The 24,410-nt window shown below is 38.3% G+C and overlaps 1 protein-coding gene across 1 annotated transcript; it reads right to left on the reverse strand.

Annotated features, from left to right (window-relative positions):
* Positions 1 to 8,159: 8,159 nt before the first annotated feature.
* On the reverse strand, positions 8,160 to 9,611 carry LOC121977693 (peroxidase 5-like). The gene is made up of 4 exons (XM_042530141.1): positions 9,365 to 9,611; positions 9,061 to 9,255; positions 8,772 to 8,934; positions 8,160 to 8,673 (listed from the first exon to the last, which is right to left on the reverse strand). The coding sequence occupies exons 1-4, from the start codon at positions 9,578 to 9,580 to the stop codon at positions 8,270 to 8,272; spliced, it is 978 nt and encodes a 325-aa protein (XP_042386075.1). The 5' UTR covers positions 9,581 to 9,611; the 3' UTR covers positions 8,160 to 8,269.
* Between the last annotated feature and the right edge of the window lie 14,799 nt (positions 9,612 to 24,410).

Here is a 24,410-nt window from a genome sequence, read left to right on the forward strand (position 1 = left end):
AGATCTAGTGTAGACAAACATGTACAAGATTATTTTATATATTTTCGCACGGATCCGTGGCTAGCTTCGGCGTTTTCGCAACGCAAAAAGCGATTTTTGCGGCTCGAAATTGCTAACATTATATACCTGTCTCGACCAGCAGTTTGGACATATCACTTTCTGAGCATCTTTCAACTATTTGCTACTAACGAGATGATCCAGCTAAGCCATAACAAGACTCCGACGACCCGAAGCTGCGAATTTCAAATTCCTGTTGTCGGTATAATTTCAGTTCAATTAAATTGTAATATTCTTCTTGTCCTGTTGTCGGTATGTCCAAATCACTTAGGGAGGCGCCCTTAAGGAGTGCTGAGGCACCTTGGATGGGCTTGAAGGTGCCCTCCATGACATTGGAGGCGTCTTCAAGAGGATGAGCGACAACTCCTTCAACCCTTATCTTCGTTGCGAAATCGACGGAGTTGAGGGCGCCCTCAACGGGCTTTATATACCTATCTTGACCAACAGTTTGGACATATCACTTTCCGAGCATCTTTCAACTGTTTGCTGCTAACGAGACGATCCGGCTGAGCCATAACAAGACTCCGATCACCCGAAGCTGCGAATTTCAAATTCCTGTTATCGGTATAATTTCAGTTCAGTTAAATTGTAATATTCTTCTTGTAATATTTGCGCGATTATAATTGTTGCCCAAAGTAAACGCTTAATGAGCGTGGGCCTTGGAGTAGAAGTCGCCACAGGCTCCGAACCAAGTAAATCGTTGGTGTTTGCGATTGTTCTTGTTTACTTTATTTCCACTGCATTACTCGTTGATTTTCCAAAACGAAAAGTGAAAGTCACGAGCGTTATTCACCCCCCTCTAGCACGTCTCGATCCAACAATATATTAAATTTATTTATTATAATAAAATTATAAATTTTACTAAGAATATTATAATTTTCTCTAAATATATAATTTAATTTTTAATGAATATTTAAATTTATAATTTATATTTATTAAGCATGTTTAGACTTGATAAAAGTTTGAATAAGCTTGTGAGCCATGAATATATTCGTTAAATAAAGCTCGAGATCGGCTCGATTATAAACGAGTCAAACTCAAATATTTAAGTGTTCGACTTGACTCGATTCGATTATACCTCTAAGATTGATGTTAAATGTAGTGAAAAATTTGGATTGGACAGTTGTGGATCGAAATATTCGGTGAAAAAAAATCTACAAATTTGACATATGGCCATGGGCTGAAGTGCCGATGACTTTGTGCTTTTATAATTTAGTCTTAGGGACCTGTCGTCTTAAAAATTAATTAGAACCTAAAAATTAAACACGTGAGTAAAAAAAAATAAATTAAAATCCAATGAATGGTAACTTTGTATCAGAGAGGTGAAAATGCTGGGCGTCCCTGTGCACAATGTGCATCATTTGCCCGTGAATGTGCTCAACTTTCAGACTGTGCAGCTTTCAACAGGGCCCTGAAGCAGAAGAGGTGGGGTACTCAATATGGAGATGACATTGACGAGACCATTGTTGGCAAGTAGCTGACAGTTCAGTGTAGCATCGTAATGAAACTACTTTAGTTTAAGTTCACGATTGAAACTTAAGGCTTCTTTGGCTACCAATTGCTAACGCCAATACTAATTAAAGAGAAGATGAAAAAAATGTATATTAACGTTACTTCAATGTTCTCTGGCTACTTTTATATGAAATATAGTGACAAGAGCAATGCTTTACCAGAACACTAAGAGAAAGAGATAGTATTCAAGGAAAAACATACAGTTTACAATGTGTATCAATTGTAAATCACATTATTAGAACTTTAGAGTTCTTTATTAGTTGCAAAATATACTATTACATAGCACACTCCCTGGCAAAGGATGCTTACATCTGTAATAAACCTTTTTGGAGCTGATGATTGATAACAAATGGGTGTAGACCACAAGGTATTTTTTTGATGTTGAATCTCCTAAAATTTTGGGTATGTCTATAAAGATTAAAAAAAGAATTGACAAAGTGCAAGTGTATCATTCATCCCACGAGAAGAATGTATGCATGTAGAATTCACATATTATTAACGATAATGGTATATATAAATATCATTACACGTAAAACTAAAAAAATACATAAATTAGGAAACAATAAATAATAAATAGGAAACAAATAACTATTTTCTAATAATAATTATTCCTTAATAACTAGGAAACAAATAACTGTTTACTTATAATAATTATTTCCTAATACACCCTTTCAAGATGGTGTCCCAGAAATGACACAAATCTTACTGCAAATAGCAAACAACCGAGGTCGAGAAAGCGACTTTGTAAGTGCATTAGCCAACTAATCTTCAGCAAGAATATGAGTAACTGCAAGCGCCAGGCAGAATAATTAGAGATGGTGAGTTTCAATGGTGCTTGAGCATTGACGTCTAGAACCACAAGAGAGGCAGGAGAAATAGGAGTATTTGTGAGAGATAACCGGTGGGTGATGTCGTCGGCGACAGCCATTGTAGAAGACGGCTGGAGCCGACGGTTGATATCGTCGGCGGCAACCATTATAGAAGGCGGCTAGTATGTATTGTGGAGAAAAGAAAGAAAGAGAAAAAAAAGGTTGTTGTTAAGCTTAGGCTCTGATACCATATTGATGATAGAATTCACATATTATTAATGATAGCATATGATATATATAAATATCATTACAAGTGAAAATAGAAAAATACATAAATTAGGAAAATAATAAGTATGTAAAATATCGAAAAATGACGAATAATGATAAGGGAATTTTTTAGAATTTTTAGAAATTTTCTTGCAATTTTTTGTAGCTCGTATGGATGAGTTTATGGGGATAATATTGGGTCCCGGGAAAGCCTGGTTGGGCTACCCCGTTTTAATGAGGAAAAGTTTCATTTTCCTTTTTCTTTTATTTTTTTTCTTCTCCTCTCCCATGCCCTCACCCGAGCCCTCTCACGCGCGATCTCTCTGCCCTAACCGCACGCGCACGCGGTGGTTTCCTCCTCCCTGAGTATACAAGTCCCTCGGCCATTTCTTCACCTCACTTTTTCTAGTCGCCTCCGCCCGATTCTTCTCCTCTTCGTCTTCTTCATCGCGTCGCCGCTCGACGCCGCACCCCTATTCCTCTTCTCCTCTGCGCGTCGATGCTGACCCGGCGCCGCCGAACTCGCGTGCCCTAGCACCGCTGTCGTCGCCACAGCCTACGTCGCCGCAGCTTCCTCTACCCTAGCCCCGACCGACCCGCGACTCCCTCACCCTTCTGAGACACTGTCGACCACAGGAACCCTAGTGCCGACCCACCATAGATCGCCTCCTCTGTGCCAGCCACTAAGCGCCACTTGACCTCTCCTTCTCCGGGTCGCGGTCCACAGGAGCTTGTCGGGAGACCAGGCGTCACACTGAGCCCTAGGTTTCCACTGCCAGGTTCTTTCTTCATCAAATCCTTACGCTATTAGGATTTGGGTTTTGGCTGTGTGCGCTGTCAGCCATTTCTCCGGCCACAGAAGACCACCAGCAGCTAGTCTTGAGGGGTGTCTCAGTTAGACACAAGGAGCTGCCACCGTAGAGGTAATGGTTATGGTTTGGGAACATGGTTTGGAAGGGAAATTGCAGATTTAGGTTTGCTTGTTTTGTTTCCAGCAGCAGTTACTTCGTCCAGCAGTAACTTTCCTTGCCTGTGGATTAACAGGAGTGACTAAGAAACAAGGTAAGGTGTAGGGCATTTGATACATACTAAAGATCATGGTTTTGATTGATTATTTTAGATAGTTGTTCATGTGTAGATTGATTTAGGTTTAGATTTGTTATGTAATGGGTTGATTAGGGATTAGGAAAACTAACCCTAATTAATCGTTGGATTTAACTTAGACAGGTCGAGGTTTATGGTTTAGGGTTTTGCCCTAAATGGTTCTTAAGGATTTTTATTTAGCGATTCGTTTGAATTGTACCTAAATAAAAATGTATATATATTAGTGACACAGGACCTTGACGCGAGACGAGCATCTCGACGTCAAATTTGGACTGGATACGATCCTTTCTATTGCAGGCGGGTACCTTGACTTATCTTTGATAATGTCATGTTGATATGTTTAGTAGGTTATAACCTTTAGTAATGATTATGTTCGTCTTTGCTTCGGTTGGTCACTACCCGATACCTGTTATATGCTTGTTTTGTTTACTTATTATGCACTTCATGTTAGTACCTACCTGATTATACATGCATATAGGGGTAGTGACACAACCATGTGTTTATTATGTTCAGGATCTAGGTTTTTATACCTTATCTAATCTGTGTACCTTTGATTTAGTTCATTGTCCTATGGTACACATTATATATATATATGGATATTGCTATGCTGTTCAGGATTTTGCCATGCTTAGTGTTATGCATCATCTCGTATGATTGCATGCTGTGCGATAGTCTGCTCCATTATTGTCGAGCACATCGCCAGTTACATGGATCTGCACACACCACCACTGGGTTAGTGGTATATCAGACAGGTGTGTGGTAGTTCTGCTGTTGGCTTCGTTGGTCCGGTGACTCAGCGTGGTAGCCGGTAGACAGTTCTGCTCTGTTAGGCTCCGTTGGTTTAGAGACGCAGCGTGGTAGCCGACAGACAGTTTGGCTCCGTTGGTCCGCTCATGGGTAGTGTGACGCAGCGTGGTAGCCGGCAGGGATCCCTCCCTGTCATCGTGTACCAGGAGATGAGAGCATTGTGCTCCCCCACTTATGATTTGGGGTAGGAGGATAGGTGTACTTCGACAACATCCCGTCCACTCGGTCACTTATCAGGAGTAGTGACCGCAGAGTGCACGGTTGTCACAGCCTACCCACTCGGTCTCACCATCGTGTGTGAGATGACTGATTGGCGTAAGGGGTGACCATGTCATTGACATCATATTCATTGATGCATTTACTGATTGTGTTTGTTGCACTTATATGTTGCATTTGGATGGATGCATATGTTTGACATGCATACAGGATTTATGATACTCTCGGTCTGACGACCTGATTATTCTGATAGGAGGCCCTGGTGAGTACAGTTCTCTTGAGCGCTTTTCTATTGTGCATTTTCCAGCTTTTGTCCAGGAGACTGTACTCCATAGTTATTACTATTTGTTATAGTTTACTATACATGTCAACTAGATATCTGCTGAGTTGTTGAACTCACCCCCGTGGACATTATTTTTTTCAGGTACCAAGTTGTTTATGGAGTCGTTTGGAGTATCCTGTCTGCCGGTTCCCACGTCACATCAGAAGACTTACCGCTTCCATTTATGTTTTATTTGTTTTATGTATCAATGTATTTAGCTTTATGCTCCGGTTTTGTTTCTGGAGTGTTGTTTTGTTATGTGGTGTAAGCCTAGCCGACTAGCAGTTTTCGTTTTTAGTTGTATGTATTGTCCATTGTATTTTCCGTTGTGTTTGGTTTTGGAATAGCCGAGTGAGCTGCTTGATTTACATATAACTACGTGGTTGTGTCTTTATTATATCAGTCGAGTAGGCTGCATTTAAACTGCGTGATTGTGCGTATATTCCAGTCGTCTGTGGCTGAGGTATATTGTGTCTGTAGAAATGATTCAGATTGTCAGCCGTACAGGGGAGGTGCTGCCGAAATTTTTCGGACAGGGACTCCCCCGAGACGTGACAAAGTATTTCCTAATAATAATTATTTTCTAATAATTAGGAAACAAATAACTATTTTCTAATAATAATTATTTCCTAATAACTAGAAAATAAATAACTATTTACTTATAATAATTATTTCCTAATATAAACTATAGAAGACGGAAAATTTTATCATATGTTGTGGCAAATTGATCTCTTGTAATATACCATGGGTCGCATAAGGTGAATACCTACAATCAATCAATTTCAACATAGTTGATGACTTCTCATATTCAAAAAGAAAAATGATATGTCTATCCTTGAGGTTTTCATTTAGTTTTTTTCCTTGTGCATATCATTGCTTATTCAAAAATTAGATACAGCTAGCAACAAAAAACTTCGGAAGCATCTACAACTCTTAAACAGCTTCATAAGGTCGTAGAACTTCTACTTACCAAATCTAATTCCACTTACAATCTGTCCACAAGATCGGAAGCAAAAGAAAAAAAAACAAAAACAACTTTGATCAAACTTTAATCTGCCCACGACCCATTCCAAATCTCACGAAAGCGATAAGAGGAACAAACTTCATCAATCCCAGCCTAAATCTCTAAAATAATTCTACCCAGGTATTCGAACCAACAAGAAGAAGCGGGGCACATTGATTTCAATCCCAATCAACCAGATCCATCACGAAAAACCACAATAATCATGAGAAGAAACAAGAACTCCAAAGGAAGTTGATTTGCAACCAAACACTATTTTTGGGCATCACAGAACCAAGCATTTCATCTCTTCCAAGCCCTTTGAACCTTACCTCACTGGATCCGTACCAAAATAACGGGATGCACTTGCCTTTCTCTCCTTTGTGCCTCCGTCCGACACCCTCGCCCAACGTTTCACACTGTCGGTGATCTACGTCCGGCCGTGATATACTCCACAGAAGTCGGCTGTGAGGTGTGGTGCCTGATCGGAGCTCCAGACGCGGGGAAGAAAGCTCCGTCGAAATGACGGAGATATAAAGAACAGTGAAGAGGTGGCGATTTCGGGGAAATACTGAGGCGGAGGAATCGGGGGAACAGTGGATAGGTGCTTTTATACTTAGGTTATTTAGCATTCTTAGGGTAATTAAGGTTAATCAACTCCTAATTTAAATAGGGTATCATATGCTTCCTTCAAGCATCATACCTCTCACCTTGGCCTTATTTTCATTGATTTCCATTGTCTCGTTTGCCTTCTCAGTCGTCTCTGTGGCCTTTTGGATTTCTCCTTTTCCCTTGCCTGTGAATTGTTCGACAGTTTCCTTTGCGGTTGACGCCTTCTCTTTCACCTTGCCCGCAAGTCCTTTCGAAGTCTCTTTTCCACGGTCTCTTCTCTTTCACGGCGATGTGTATTTTCTCTAACAACAATCCTCTCTATAGTGCATCTCATCGTTTTTTTTTTGTGCATCTCGTCGTTTTTTTCCCTTTAAAGGAATTAATTTATTGTTCTTATAATTTATTCAAAAATATATATATTATTATAAATTTTTCTCATCATTAATTTTCTCGGGTTGTTTTATATAAAAAAAATATAGTTCTCTTTAGTCTCACATCTTAGAATTGACAATACTATGATCAAAAAAGTTTCTATAAATATTTTAGGCCGACAATATTAAAAAATATATTTTTCTTAGTTTTTTTTTACTAAGATAAATATAATATAATATTAAATTAAATTAATTTTTTTTCATAGGAAAACCGTAAAGGTGACACTCGAAAATCCAAACAATTCGGATTTTCAAAGACCCAAATAATTCAGATATTCAAAAGTACCAAGACCTAAATAATTCAGATTTTCAAAAGTTAGGTACTTTACCCTAATGATTCTATTTTAGTATTTTAATATTAAAATATTTTAATTAATATAATTTCATTATAAAGGATCAATGTATTATATTACATATATATTTATCACATTAAACTATAATAATTTAAATATTTGATAAAAGAAATTATTGGCATCGAAAAAGGGGATGGTTGAAGGTTTAGTGTAATATTATTTTTTGTTTACTTTTGACTCTCGACTTTTTAAAAACTCAAATATTATTCGATGATTGAACAAAAGTTATAAAAATAATTAAAAATGTATAATATTCAGAGGACAGAGTAGAAGATTTCAATACCGAAAGAGGAACACTAACGAAGTACAAGATTTTAATTTCTTTGTACTCTGCCTAGATAAATAGGCAACTTAAACGATTACATATATAATTTATTTTATTTTTATTTTTATTTCACACATTTACAAATTTTCTAATATGTTAAAAATATATATAAATAATAATTTAAATAGTCATGAGCTGTGAATTAAATCGTAACTGACAATCTAAATCGTGAATCTATAAGGTTAAGGTTTGAGATTCTGTGAACCCATGGTTGAATACATAATGCCAAGACACTTGGGGTAGAAGAGATTACCTTTTGATTGAGATAAATTCGAAGCGTAAGATATATAACCACATAAACTTTTAAATATTCACTTCTGCTTAACATTCAAACTTAATCATCTTATTTATTCTTTTAAATATTTTTGCATTACCGCACCACTCACCCCTCTGGGTTTGACATTTTCATTCATATAAAGAAAGATACCAGCAGTTATTCTAAAGTCAACTCGATTCAGTTGGGCACTCTGCAGTTGGTGCGTATCTCTCCGTTGCTCCCGGTCAGCACGCCGATGCTGCCCATCCTCACCATCGCCAGCGCAAAGCTACTCGTGAAGACGGCCGAGTTGCTCGCGAACAGGTTTACCTGCGCCGCCGCCGCCGGCGTCGACACCAGCGTCTGGTCCGACGTGAACAGCCCCCTGTGCCTCAAGATGCCCTGGTAGTAGCTGTTGTCGAACCCGAGCTCGCTCGGCGGGTCCATCGGCACCTCGGTGTTGCTTCCCGCCGTCGGGCATTGCTGCTGCAGCTGAACCGCGTACGCGGGGTCCAGCGTCGGGTCGACTGCCGAGCTGCTGCTGAAGTTATAAAGCCTGCTGGTGAAGGCAGGGCAGTGAGCAATGCCAATGGTGTGTGCTCCTGACCGATTAAACATATACAAAATTAACTCAAAACAATATAACATTTATTAATTCTTCAAATTAATTATACAATTATTAGCGACTACTAATCAATACCTGAGAGGGTGATCATGTCGGATTGGGTCAACCCTTTCCTGGCGAAGATTTGAGTGAGTTGAACGAGTCGGAGATCGGGGCCAGGGAGCTCCGACGTGTCGCTTGCCAACGAAATCCTCCCGTCTCTTCTTCCACCAGGAACATCGTAGAAACCGCCTCCATACTGCAATCGCATATTACATTAATCCTTTACTCTCCAAAATATATGTATATATATACACTTAAACATCAAGAGATTGATCGAGCTAGCAAATGCATGCTTTAATTATATATGCATATATATACTTACGTGTGCAACGCTGTCTCGGGCAATGAAAGCGAGAATGTCGGCGCAGGAGACAACGCCGGGGCAGGCAGCTTCCAGCTTCGCCTTTGCATTATCGACGACTTGGAACGCTTCTTCCTCGATGGTTTGGTTGATCTCCGCGTCCTTCTCCGCCGTGTTCCCGTTCGCCGAAGCTATGAGAACCGATCCATCACACCCCTGCTCCATCAATTGAATACGATCAGAAACTTAAGTATAACATTAATTCAGACAGGGCGACGAAGCTTCGATCGATATGCAGTATATCGATCGATATATATATACTGACTCTGACAAAGCAGTCGTGGAAATGCATCCGGAGAAGGTCAGCGCCGATGTCGTCAGTCTGCTGGACAGCGTCATTGAAGGTTTGCCTGATGAGGGTTTCGGCGGTAGGGCAGGTTTGGGAGTAGAAGCCCACTCTGAGCTGAGCTGCTAGTACTGCATCGCTCATCAGGCAGAGGGCCATGCAGGAATAAACAACAATGGACGCTAACACCGCCATTGTTGCTTCTCTAAGCTTGTTCGATATTGGAATGGGTGGCAAGGTGCCCCTATTTATAGGAATCGTGGTGTGCACACACTGACTAGCTTTGCGCCAGCCCTCCATTGAAAGGTATAGAATTAAGGTGGCGATGGGTGATGGACAACTGCCAGCTACATAGCATTGACTCATGGCTTGTTTCCGGGCACAGTTCTTCGAGACACTTGATTTGCTAGTGGAATACTTCGTTCTAGAGGAATTGGAATTTAGATTTTCGTTATTTTACTAGATCTAAAATTAATAGAATGAAAATGAATTTAGTTTTGTCGGATTGTATCTCTATTCTCGTCTCGTGGATTGTTCATGCCTATTGTCCATTCTCCTCGACTAATTAAATTGATCACTAACTAGTCAAAGACGGTAGCTAGGCTCAATCTTACCAGGCTTAAGCTGAAAGGCAAACGATTTGACAAATTAAATCGGTCATAAACGTCGGCCGTAGAATTCCATAATATTTATATTATAATTGTAGAGTATTTATAAAAAAATTATTTAAAACTACTTATAATTAAACATAATTACTGTCTTAAAACTTGTATAAACAACCTTACTTGCATGCATGCTTGGGTTCTCTCAGGACGATCTAGTAATTAACATATGAGGTGTTATCATCATGAGATCTGGGGTTCAAATTTCGACAAAACTGAGATAAATATCTTACTTATGTGCTAGTCATTATTTCAAAGATTAATAGTCGTCCGTGATTTACCTTCTCCATGTTGATCTTGAGACGAATTGACGTTGATGTTGAAGGTGAGCGTATTCACTTTTTATCATTAGTTGACTATTATTAAGCATGTCATGATAGCAACTTGAACAACTTAATCTCATAATTGGCTTTCTAGAATTTTGTTGACGAATGACATTTAACTTTTTTTTTTTTTTTTTTGTTGAGACTGTTAGATAACACCAAATGACAAATAATAGTTTTCATGATCACATTAATTTCTGTCTATATGGACACCATATATCCTCGCGGTGACTGTTAGTTAGGTTAATTATAAAAATATTTTTGCTTAGATAAGCTATTGATAGTGATCATATGTAATAAAAAAATATATTATAAATTTTAAGTTAGTGACACTACCTTTAAATAAATTATCAGACAATAACTTTAAAATATAACTATTATTAATTATTTTGAGTTTTCTTATGTGTTTGGCCATGTACACTGTTGAACTGTCTCCCCGTTATCATTGGAGTTTTGTTGCGTGATTTCAGAGATACATTTCATCTTTATTATTTTTTCCTACCTTTTTTTCCATGGATTGCATTGACTAGGATCATGCTCAAGATGTGTATTACGTGGAAATTATTGTCTCGTTAGACATTGATGAGGAAGTTTTCTATCGTGATGCAGTTTGATCTGCGCCAATTAACATGCATGTGTAAGGGCGTATGGATCCAGTGAGCATTGAATCTTCAATGTTTAAATCATCACAGGTATTATGGAAGATTAAAAATAACAATTGCCGTCGATGGATCGGATGAGCAATCGGTGAGGTAGCTTATGTGTGGACTGAATCACCAGATTTCAAGGAAGAGCCTGGATCGGAGGAGGGACCCAAGAGGTGCTCCGGTCAGCAATGCCTACAAGGATGTAGAAAAAGAGTAGGGAAATAGAGCATTATAAGAGAAGTCAAGAGGTGCCCCGGCTCAATCACTCTCATACTTAAGTCAGTCTCCAATGGAGGAGAAATGAAAAAGACGAATAGTGATGAAAGTAGAGGCATATGTGCTCGTATGCTTTAGCGTAACTTGGCCCACGGATATGGATTCCTACTATAATATTGCTAAACTGATATTCTCTCCTCTTTAATTAGGTGTCATATCACGGCATGGATAATGTCCCATCATTGTATCTCTACCGTATCTGTATAATTATACTACTCCATGAGCTTTGACAATCCATGTGTTGTACCATTTATGGCGTCATCCCACAAGACAGAGATCTATTGGACCTTAGGGCCCGACCCATTAAGAAAAAGGAGATCAGAATGGGAAGATCAAACTAAAGAAGTCGAGGAAAGGGGAGCGGAGCTTTTATAGTCTAATAGGCAGGGCCGAATGGGGTTGAGCAGGGATTGACCTTTGAAAGACATTATTAATGTTTATTCATCTGAGAGAGTCAAGGGAGCTTAACTAACTGAGCAGAGCATATTTCTGAGGGAGCTGAGCCCCTATAGTTGGATAAACTAACTCGAGGAATGGGGGAGTTGAGCTAACTAAGTGGAGCAAGTTATCGGGTGAGCTGAGCCCCTAGAGTTGGGTGAATCGACTGGAGGAATCAGGGAGTTGAGCTAACTGAGTGGAGAATATTGTTGAGGGAGCTGAGCTCCTAGAGTTGGGCAAACCAACTTAAGGAAACAGTGAGTTGAGCTTATTGATCGGAGCAGCTTGTCATGGGAATTGAGCTCTTGGTGTCGGGCGAACCGACTAGAGGAATCGAGGAGTTGAGTTGACTAAGCAAAGCAGGTTGTCGGGGGAGCTGAGCCTTTGGAGTAGAGCAAACCAACTGGAGGAATTGGAGAGTTAACCTAACTGAGCGGAGTAGAGGTTGTCGGGGGAGATGAACCCTTGGAGTTGGACGAACTGGCCAGAAGAATCAGGGAGTTAAGCTCACTGAGAAAAGCAAGTTGTTGAGGGAGTTGAGCCCTAGAGTCGGGTGAACTAACTGGAGGAATTAGAGAGTTAAGCTGATTGAGCGGAGAAGATTATCAGGGGAGATGAGCCCTGGAGTTGGGCGAACCAGCTCGAGGAATTTGGGAGTTGAGTTGACTAAGTGGAGCAGGTTATCAGGGGAGTTGGGACCTTAGAGTCGGATGAATTGACTGGAGGAATCAGTGAGTTAGGTTAACTGAGTGGAGCAGGTTGTTGGGGGATCAGAGCTGAGCCTCTATAGTCTGGTGAACCGACTAGCCATGCTTCTCGTCTTACATAACCCGACCAGGGGCGATCGGATTAACCCATCTAGACTTTGACCTCCATCTCAATAGAACTATTGATCTTCTCAACATACGTGGAAAACTCTCGATTCACTCTTTGTTGTTGGTGTCCGTTAGTGGCCGACAAGAGGGGAGTTGAATAGCCCTACACAATATAAAAACAAATACCCTTCTCGGATTTTTTAAAAGAACACTTGCATAAATTGAAATAGAGAAATAAGCTAAAAGAAGAGGCTCACAACTTTTACTTGATTACAACCAGGGAGGTTGTTAATCCAAGGAAGTAAACACACTAAGTATCTCCTTCAGGCGGAGAAGGCTCTTACATCAGTGAAAGCACAAAATCAGAAGCTAAACTAACAATGAAGAGCGCACAAGTGTTGTATTACAATTGCTTATTGATTGAAAAGCTTCTGGACCAAGGCTGTATTTATAGCTTTGGTCGGGGCGTCTGGTGTTAAAGTGTATACTAAAAGTCTAGCTTTTTGTATAAATATTTATTTTGAAATAAAAATCACATTGGTCAAATGTCTACATTTATGCTAAGTGTAGTTGTCCATTTAATTTATATTGTAGATAACGTGGTGTGAGGTGACACACAGAAGATCATGTTATCAGTTCTTTATAAATCATAAATAGTAGCTCACAACCAAGATGGAATGGGACAAACCATTAGAGTGGTTGTAGTGTAATTTGGTATTAGTTTATCTTGACTATAAAATTACACTAGTACACTATGAGTGTATTGAGCAGGACCATTTGAGGTAGTTTTTTTTATACTGACTACATAAAATAACAAAACCTCTGTTATTATGGAAGTGTGCACTCTTAATCATGATATAATAACAAGCATGTATACTTAATATTTATTTCTTTAATTTATCAAAGGGTGAGATTTAGTTTGTTAAATTAATAGGTCTGATAAGTTAGGAAATGATATTATTTATATGGTGTGTTGTTGATTATAGAATGAAACTATGTCCTAGTAATCTAGGTTGATGATGCCCCTTTGAGGAGCTCATAAGGATTGTCATGTAAACTCTGCAGGTGGACTTAGTCCGACATGACAATAAGGTTGAGTGGTACTACTCTTGGAGCTAGATATTAATTAAGTGAGTTGTCAGTAACTCATTTAATTAGTGGACATTCAATATCTTAAACACAGGGAGACTAACGTACTCATGATAAGAAGGAGCCCATATTGTAATATGGGATTGGCGGGGTAGTGCAATAATAACTCTTTAATGGTATGAGTTATTATTGATAAACTTGAGTTGGATGTTCAGGGCGAACACGGGAAGCTCAAGCTCATCAGGAGACCAAAACCAATTCCTCCTCTCGGTCCCTGTTGTAGCCTCTTGTTTATAAAGTCTTATATCCACTTAAAGCCAAGCTTCTTATCCATCTTGTTGTGGCCGGCCAAGCCAAGCTTGGAGCCCAAGCTAGGGTCGGTCAAGCCAAAGAGTGGAGCCAAGTTGTGGCCGGCCAAGCTTGGAGCCCAAGCTAGGTGGTCGGCCACATTAAATTAAAAGGGTATTTTAAATTTTAAAATCTTTCCTTTTATGGAAGTCATGGTTTTAAAAGAGAGTTTTTAAATTTCAAAATCTTTTCTTTTATAGCTATCTACAAAGGATTAAGAGAAAGATTTGATATCTTTCCTTATTTGTAGTTAAAAGAAAGATTTTAATTTTTGATAAATTTTCCTTTCTTGTAACCATCCACATGTCTTTAAAAGAGAGATTTTAATTTATAAAATTTCTCTTTATAACCAACAAGGGATTTAAAAGAGAAATTTTTATTAAAATTTCTTACTGGAAAAAAAATAAGGAAGTTTTAATTTTATGTTTAAAACTTTCCTTGTTTGGAGCACAAGGAGATGACCGACCATTACAAGAAGAAAAGGAAGATTAAATTTTTTGTTTTAAAACTTTCCTTTTTAGTCATTGGCAAGGAATATAAGGAAATTTTAATTATATTTAAAACTTTCCTTTTTTTGTCAAGACCAAGGATTATAAAAGAGATTGAGGGGTGCCTCATGAGATAACACATCTTCTATTCCTTTCTTCCAATCCTTGGTGGTCGACCCTTGTCCTTTTCTCTTCTCCTTTTATTTTCTCTCTTGGAGGTCGACGACATCAAGGTTGGTGATCTCTTGGTGGCCGGTTGCTTGAAGGAGAAGAAGAATAGAAGGAAGCACTCTTGTCTAGCATCCCTTGGATGTTAGTTGGTGGTCGGATCTAGGAAGCAAAGGAAGAAGCTTGGGTGGATTTCATCTTGGAAGATCATCACCCACACGACGCCCAAGAGAAGGAGAGGAATACAGCAGAAGATCAAGAGGTCTATAAGCTACAAAAGGTATAACTAGTTATTAATTTCCACATCATAACTAGTTCATCTTTTGTATAGATCTTGAAAAACCAAACACAAGAGGTTATCGGTTTTAGGTTATCATTTTTGTTATCGATTTTATTGTTCGATTTCATGTTTCGATATTGTGCTTCTATTGAGGTCTTTATAGTTAAACCTAGTTCACTGTAAGAAGTTAAATATCCGATTTCTTTGAAAGGCTTTGTCTAGGAAGTGGTGGATGATCCCATACCCAAGAAGGCCTAGTGCCTCGTATTTTTAAACTGGAAGTCGATCTTTGAAATAGATATTTGATAACTTCTGTAATATGGTTTAACTTAGGAAGATCACATCGGTTAGACTTGGAGTAAAAATATTAAGTATCGTTTTCAATCCAAGTTTAACTTCTGAAGGATAATTTGGATTAATAATGTTAACCATCGTTTGCAATCCAAATTTAACTTCAGTAGAGCACAAGGGTAGCTAGGATAGTTCTATGCTTGTACAAATTTTTGTACAGGGGAACTAGGACGATATTCCGAGTAACAACCAACACCTCGAAGGATTCTAGGCAATGTTATCAAAATCGCGAGTGAACTCGTAAAATCGTATAAAATCGCGATTTTACTTATGAAAATCGAGTTAAATCGTGATAAAATCGTGTATTAAAGTAAAATCAGAGCAAAATCGTAAAATCGGATCAAAATCGTAAAATCGGATCAAAATCGTAAAATCGCATTTGAACTTGTAAAAACATGATTTTTGAGATAATTTTATCGATTTTGTGTCATAAATAAAAGGGAACTATTTTGGACAAAATGATATCGTTGTTTTGGGATGATTTTAGATTTGCATTTGTCTATGAATGATTTATATTAATTTGTTATCTTGTGTTTTATTTATCTTTAGATTTAAGTATAGACTTGAATTTATGTTTATGTTATATTTTCATGGTAAGTATTTGGTTGTTTAAAAGTTTAAATATGAGTAGTTTATGATTATATAAATTAAAATCTTCTATATCTATATTTATGTTATAATTTGGATTAAAATATTTAATGATCAATTAAAAAGAATATATCAGGTTTCTTTTAAAATTAATTTAAAGTATAATGTAAAATCTTACGATTTTACGATTCGATTTTACGATCCGATTTTATGATCACTCTAACGATTTTACTTAAACTCTCGATTTTGACAACACTAGTTCCAGGCACCTGGAGGGGAATAAAGTTTTATCCCCTTCGCAACGGATCGCGGTCAAACGTGATCCGGTCAAAGCCACATTCCGGGCGCCCAGACCTCAAAGTCAACCCCATTGACTTTTTTGGTCCGGGCCTTCTACTCCAGTTCAACTTGCCTTAGTCTGGGTCTTCCACTCCGGCTCCACTCGCTTGGGTGATTTCAGCCAACCGAAATAAGGCTCACCTGAACTCAATTTTGGTCTTCTCGAGCAACCTTCCGCCCCGGCTTCTCGTCCCTTGGTAACATCACGCGCTTCCTTCTCGTCCGCCCGCATACTCTTTCACAACACCTCGTCCCTCGGATGCACCAAGCTCATCAGCTCTCTCCCGTGTCATCCTTCTTGCTAGCTACGTCTTCTGCTCGACTTCTTGTGTTCCTAAGCTCCTGCACACTTAGACACAAGATTAAAACACCACAGGATCTAGCTTAACTTGGTTGATCACATCAAAACAACCTTGGGGTTCCAACGATCTCCCCCTTTTTGATGTGAGCAATTCAAGTTAAGTTAGGGTAAAAAGATAGAGTTAAAATAATAAATTCTATAGTAAAGTGCAAAATTAAAAAAATTAAATCTACCTCCCCATAGACTTAATCTTTTCCTTCTTCCCCTTTGATCACATAAAAATGAGGTACCAAAAAATCTAAGGGTAGAAATTTTTGAAATAACTTTATCAAATTTTAAAAACTTTAAAATTTTGATAATACTAAAAAATTTGTAAAAATTTCTAAGTAAAAAATTTCAATCAAAAAAATATTTTTGACTAACTATTTAAATAAAAAAATATTTTTTTTGAGAAAATTTTGCTATGTTTTTGCAAAAAAAATATTTTTGAGAATTTTCTAAGAAAAATTCAAGTCGAAAAAAAATTTTCTAAGTAAAAAATTTCAAAAAAAAATATTCTTAACTAACTATAAAAAATATTTTTTGAGAAAATTTTGCTAAGTTTTTACAAAAAATATTTTTGAGAATTTTCTAAGAAAAATTCAAGCCATTTTTTTTTAAAAAAAATCTAAGTTAGACATTTTTGCAAAATATTTTTGAGACATTTCCAAGTAAGAAAAATATTTGTAAATTTTTTTTAAAGCATTAAGTAATCCCAATTTAATGCTTTATCAGTTAGTCAATTAGACATTTTATTTCAATATTTTGACTTCCAGGCTATGGTGAGGCACTAAGCTTTCTTGATTATTGGATCATCAACCACTTCTAGACAAAGCCTCATACAAAAATTAAACGTTTAATTTTCTTGTTGAAAGCGCTAAATCTAAATTAAGGTTTAAGTTAAACAAATCTTCGGAACCCATTATAGGTTCCAGCCAATTGGATTAATTAGGTATTTTTAGGGACATATTTCTTTGAAATATTTATAATTTGTCCCTTGTGATATCTAAACTACCAATTTAAATTATTGAATTATCTAAAACTTGTATTAGATGAGCATGCATGAATTTTTAAGTTATTTATTTCTTTTTGCAAAATCTCATTTTCTACTTTTATTTTGTCAAATTCTTCTAATGGACAAGATTTTGCTAGAATAATATTCAAATTTCTAATTTCTTTTTCCAATTTGTAGCAATCTTTAGTTAATAGTTTTACAAATTTAAATAATTTATCGGGAGGAAGAGATTGTACCTGACTCGTTATCCGTGGCTCCCCCTAAACTGCTGCTTTCTTCCGATGTAGCTCCCTCTTCATGGATGCTCTTGATGCTCATTTCGGACGAGCTTGAATCGTAGTCCTTGTCTTGATGACTTGCCATTAATGCAAGTCCGGAGAAGGCCTTGACTTCCAATTCGGACGACGTATCATCCCACGTCGCTTTTAGTGTTTTTAACTTGTTTGTTTGAACATGCTTCTTTCCTTTGTCCTTTTCCTTGTTGCTTAGTCTGGGACAGTTGTCTTTGACGTGCCCTTCTTCGTTGCAATGGTAGCATTTGATCGTCCTTTTCTTTCTACCCGCGGATGGTTAGATTTTCTTTATTTAAATAATTTTTTAAAGCGTCTTATTACCATTTCCTTATCATCGATAGAAGATTCTGACTTATGTTCATCTCTCGATGCCTTGAGGGTGAGGTTGTGCATTGGCTCCTTCGTACCTGCACATCTCGATTCATGCACTTTAAATGTTGAAAACAATTCTTCTAAGGTAATAGTTTCTAGAACCTTAGAGATATAGAAGACATCTACTAGTGATGTCCATTTTGTATTCCTAGGAATGCATTGAATGCGTACCTTAGCGAATCTCGGTTACTTACCTTTTCTCCGAGATTTGAAAGGCCGATGATGAGCTCCTTGATCCTCGAATGAAGGTGTGTAATCGTTTCGTCTTCTTTAAATCGCAGGTTGGTGAGCTGGTTGCGAAGTAAGTCCCATTTCGCGAGCTTGGTTTCGGACGTCCCTTCGTGTAGCTCAAGGAACTTCTCCCAATGCTCCTTTGCTGAGTCGTAATTGTCGATCCGATTGACTTCTTGTGGCGGAAGGACGCTCAGCAGATTGAACATTGCTTTGCCGTTTTCCACGCAGTTGGCCTACTTCTTTTTTGTCCACTGGTATTTTTCTTTACCTTCCGGTGCTATAAAATCGAATTCCATTATTAAAAGTAAATTGAAATCAGTTTTAAAAAATATCTGCATTCGCTATTTCCAGCTAGCGAACTCCCCCTCGAACTTCGGCGAGTATATGCTAGGTCCGGCCATTGTCTTTGCTTCGATCGGTGGTTAGTCCTCCTGAAGCGTCCTAGCTCTGATACCACTTGTTGGTGACCGTTGGTGGCCGACAAGAGGGGAGTTGAATAGTCCGACACAATATAAAAACAAATACCCTTCTCGGACTTTGTAAAAGAACACTTGCATAAATTGAAATAGAGAAATAAGCTAAAAGAAGAGGCTCACAGCTTTTACTTGGTTACAACCGGAGAGGTTGTTAATCCAAGGAAGTAAACACACTAAGTATCTCCTTCAGGCGGAGAAGCCTCTTACAACAATGAAACCACAAAATGAGAAGCTTAACTAACAATGAAGAGTGCATAAGTGTTGTATTACAATTGCTTGTTGATTGAAAAGCTTTTGGACCAAGGCTGTATTTATAGCCTTGGTTGGGGCGCCTGGAAGGGTTCCAGGTACCTGGAGGGGGATAAAGTTTTATCCCCTTTGTAACAGATCACGGTCAAACGTGATCCGACCAAAGCCACATTCCGGGCGCCCGGACCTCAAAGTCAACCCCGTTGACTTTTTCGGTCCGGGCCTTCTTGTCACGCCCCCAGAGGAGTCCCTGCCAAACAAAATTTTGGCAACATCTCCCCTGTATTGGTGACAATCTAAAGCATACATACAAACAAAATACATCAGCCACATACGGCTGGAATATATACATAACGACGCAGTTAAATAATCAGCCCACTCGGCTGGAACAAGAATAAACACAACCACGCAGTTATATATATACATTAAACAGTCCACTCGGCTGTACCAAAAACCAACACAGCGGAAAAGCGATAACGAAAATCCTATATAAAACAAATCAACACATTGTTAGCTGGCTAGGCTTTATATAACAACCACAACAACACAAATACAACAACAACACCAAATACACAAGTAAAGCATAAAACGAACCCAAAGGGGTTTTCAGATGTGACGTAGGACCCGACAAACAGGATACTCCAAGTGACATCTACTTGCTACCTGAAAACATAAAGGTATACATGCGGTGGTGAGTATAGGTAACTCAGTGGGTAATAGACAAGATAGTGCATGACCCACAAATAAACATAGAGATCAAAGTATACAGTCTCAATAGGGAATAAAGAACATGATCATATTGACATAGCCAATAAACACAACTACCAGTACCAGTCTATCCTACATGGTACAATGATCGTAGCTGACATACAACTGCATAATCCAAAACTAACATAATGATAAATACATACCTAATCTGGAATCGGCACATGGTATAATGATCAGTAAACTCACCGGATCTGCAACAAACCCACTCATGACACCTGTGCAATATAAATACAACTGCATATACATGTAAAATAAATGACATGTATGCAGCATGGCAACCATATGCAATAATCATACCTCAAACCAGTGCAACAACTACAATCACATGTAACTAGTATATACTAGGCATGTATGCAAATATAAATCCACAAGATGCACCGCGCATTATATGCAAATGCGTATACATGCTCCATGGTCACCCCCACCACCTCTCCAGACACCACGACCACGGTATGGCCTAAAGGCTTGGGTCTGTGACAAACCGTACAAGCCTCACGCACGTAACCGCTATAAAGCAACTGAGGCGACGGTACACTATGTAGTTATCTAACTACATAGCTAAGGGTCCCTGACCACTCACAACTCAAGCTCTCTGACTACTTACCCTCAAGACCCACTACTTCAGAGTGGTCGAGGCTGACAGAGTAAAAACACTGAGCAGTTGAGTAAGCGCGACAGGACTAGCTCCACTTCTAACTACCACTCTCCAACAGTGGCTGAAAGGGCAGCTACGCACAACCGACGACCCTCTCAACCACAAGGGAGACTATAGTTGACAATATACATGATATATATACATAATCATGATACGGGCACCATCATCATCCAAGCAAACTCTAACTCCACCTACATGCCCCACAACACGGGTATAATCGTCATGATACCTCCATGTATCCCACCAAACACATGTACACAACCACACATGTATAATCAACCAAAAATCTCCAATAATCCCCCCTAGACACATATACACAGAACATAGGTACAATCAATATGTATCCTCCAGTAAAACACATCAGACACATGTATATACAACAAATATACAAATATTTCGCGTTTCAGATTCGTAAAACTATCGAGTTAAAGCAGCGGAATAAAGTAAAAGACAACAAACACAAAAAGGTACCAGGGATTTACTTGGTTCGGAGCCTGTGAAGACTTCTACTCCAAGGCCTGCGATCGTTGATCGCTTCCGGTGGGCAACAACTATAAGCTCGGAAAAGAGTACAAATTTGTATTACAATAAATGCAATAAAGAACTATTATACCGACGATAGAATCAAAATATCGGAGCTCCGGGTCGTCGGGGGCTTGTAACAGCACTTCAGGGCGTCTTTTGGAGCAACACGTTGTAGTAGAAGCACTTAGGAATCGCCTCCAACACCATCCAGGGTGCCTCCAACATGCCGAGTCAATCGCGTGGATCAGTGCTAAAAAGTTCACCTCTTATCCTGCTTGAGGCGCCTTCATGGCCACTCCAAGGCGCCTCCAAGCTCTAGTCCAAGGCGCCTCCAAGCCTGCTGCGCAACCAACTCACCCTCTGCACTCGAGGCGCCTCCAAGCTCCATGGAGGCGCCTCGGACACTGTTCAGCCGAGGTGTGACTTGCTCCTTTGTTCCTGCAAAATGTGTTAGTCCCAAACGCATACCCTGCAAAACAAAGTTAACACATAATAGTCATAGTAAATGAGATATTGACAGTCTTCAGACTGTTCGAGTCTGATTTCGGATTTCCAACCGGAAACCCTAGGTCAATCCGACGCCTACTGTTCCCTCTGCGGGGAACGCGTCCTCACCTACTCCACTCAGAAGATTTACCTGATACCAGCACGATCCTCCAGATCGACTGGACTTTTGCTTGGCGCTCGATGCTTCCAGACTTTCTGCTAGACGCCCGCTCCCCGACCCATCCAGTCTTCCACCTGGTTCACGACACAAGGACTTTCCACCTAGGGTTACCACCCCCTAGGACTTTTGCCTGAAGCTCTTGACCCGCTAAGACTTTCCGCATAGGGTTACCACCCCCTATGACCTAGGGTTACCACCCCCTAGGGTTTTCCACCTGCCTAACCGCAGCTAGGACTTTTTCCTAAATACACTTAGGGTTTTCCTGCAAGCTTATTCAAACTGTTAGATCACAAACCAACTTAACTTTGAACTCTTTGCCATTATCAAAACACGGGTTCGATCGTCGGATACTTCCAGCACCAACAGATATTAGTAATGCAAGAGGAGTTAGCTCAATTTGAATGAAACCATGTCTGAGAACTAGTACCTAAACTCATTAACAAAATCATAATTGACACTAAATGAGTATTTAGAAATAAATTGGATGATAAAGGTGAGATAGTAAGGAACAAAGCCAGGTTAGTAGCAAAAGGGTTTAGCCAAGTAGAAGGGTTAAATTATGATGAAACCTATACACCTGTAGCCAGACTTGAATCTATTAGGATGCTGCTGACCTATGCAGCACATAAAGGATTCAAGTTATACCAAATGAATGTGAAATCCGCATTCTTAAATGGGTTCATCAAGGAAGAGGTCTATGTGAGTTAACCCCCAGGATTTGAGGATTTGAGCCACCCAAACCATGTCTTTAGGTTAAAGAAAGTCTTATATGGACTAAAACAAGCACCTACGGCTTAGTATGAACGACTATCAAATTATCTGATATCTAAAGTGTTTAACCAAGGTCAAATAGATCCAACCCTATTTGTAAAAATCTTAAAAAAAATATTTTTATAGTCCAAATTTACGTAAACGATATAATTTTTTAGTTCAATCAACACTAAAATTTTAAAAGAATTTACCAAGTTAATGGAAAATGAACTTGAAATGAGCCTAGTAGGAGAACTCAATTTTTTCTTAGGCCTACAAATTAAACAAACCAAAGATGATATTTATATTTTCCAAACAAAATATGCTAAGGAATTAATTAGAAAAATTGAAATGGAAAATTCAAAAAATATAAATACTCCAATGGCTACTAACATTAAAATTGACTCTAACTTAGAAAAAAAATCAGTAGACTTGAAGTACTATCAAAGTGCGAAAGGGAGTCTACTGTACCTAACTATAAGCCGACCTGACATCCTTTTTACAATAGGTATGTGTGCAAGATGCCAATCTTGTGCAAAAGAGTCACACTTAACAAATGTTAAAAAAATACTTAGATATATTAAGAGAACCCTAAATGTAGGACTCTGGTACCCTAGGACTTACACCTTTGATCTAATTGACTATTCTGACTCAGACTATGCCGGGTGCGAACTAGATAGAAAAAGCACAAGTGGTAGCTGTCAATTTCTAGGTCAGTGCCTAGTAAGTTGGTCAAGCAGAAAGCAACACTGTGTTGCACTATCCACCACTGAAGCTGAATACATAGTAGCCCTAGGAGAATGTGCATCTCAACTATTATGGATGATGCATATCCTAAAAAACTATCAACTAGAATATCAAAATATAAAATTTCAATTGATAACATAAATTTAATCAATCTAACCAAGAACCCAATTTACCACTCAAGGACTAAACATATAGAAGTAAAACACCACTTTGTAAGGGATCATGTCGCTAAAGGTGACATTGTACTCAACTATGTTGAATCCAAGTCAAACATGACTGACATTTTCACAAAATCCTTACCTGAACTTGAGTTTAGTGCACTTAGAAGACAAATAGGGATGCACTTAGTAGAATAAAACTTACTTTTAAAATAATTATTTCTACTTACTGTATTTTTTTAAAAAAAATCAGCTTGATTTTAAAATTCTAGGAAAAATATTTTTCAAAATTCTAATTTTGTTAGTCTTCAAAAATTTGGACTTAGCCTAGGAATTTTCTCCTTAGAAAGCATGTTCCCCTAGATTTCAGCCAGAGCATCTCACAAGCACACTAGGTTTAACTTGTTTGTATATGAAAATACTTAGAATGGTGTGAGATGCATAGGGTATTGTCTGGACTTCAGAATGCTTATATCTGTGCATCACAGTAAGTCTGGGCAATAAATACCAAATTTACATTAATCAAGTTAAGTTATCTTGTCTTTGTCAAATCTAACTGGATAACTGACTTAACTTGACTAACCAAATGAAAGCTATTGCCCTTTAGGTAAGCAGCTAATAGCTAATGGTTAGACATTTGGCTAAGAAAACTAAGTATTTAGTTTGAATTTTTAATTACTCATGCTTGGACTTTGGGATTTTAAAAAAAATTTAAACTAAATTATTTTTTTTTGGGTAAAAGTAAACTTAGTTAAAGTTATACAAATTGATACTATTTAAGCTAGTACTTTTCAAATTTAACTAAGTGAAATTATTAATTTTTAAATCCTAAAGTGTTGTTTTTTGAAAAATTTAACTAAGTTATTTTTCAAAGTCAAAAACTTTTCTTTAGCTAAACTACCTTCCTCAAAAATATTTTCAAATATTTTTTAATCTAAAGCTAAGTACTTTCTCTAAAACAAGA

This window comes from Zingiber officinale, chromosome 4B (assembly GCF_018446385.1).
Source record: "Zingiber officinale cultivar Zhangliang chromosome 4B, Zo_v1.1, whole genome shotgun sequence".
NCBI classification, from domain to species: Eukaryota; Viridiplantae; Streptophyta; class Magnoliopsida; order Zingiberales; family Zingiberaceae; genus Zingiber; species Zingiber officinale.

Coding starts and splice junctions, on each gene's coding strand:
- LOC121977693 (XM_042530141.1), bottom strand. CDS start 9,580: ATGGCGGTGTTAGCGTCCATTGTTGTTTATTCCTGCATGGCCCTCTGC. Junction 9,256..9,364: donor TCCACGACTGCTTTGTCAGA/GTCAGTATATAT, acceptor TTGATGGAGCAG/GGGTGTGATGGATCGGTTCT. Junction 8,935..9,060: donor CCCGAGACAGCGTTGCACAC/GTAAGTATATAT, acceptor ATGCGATTGCAG/TATGGAGGCGGTTTCTACGA.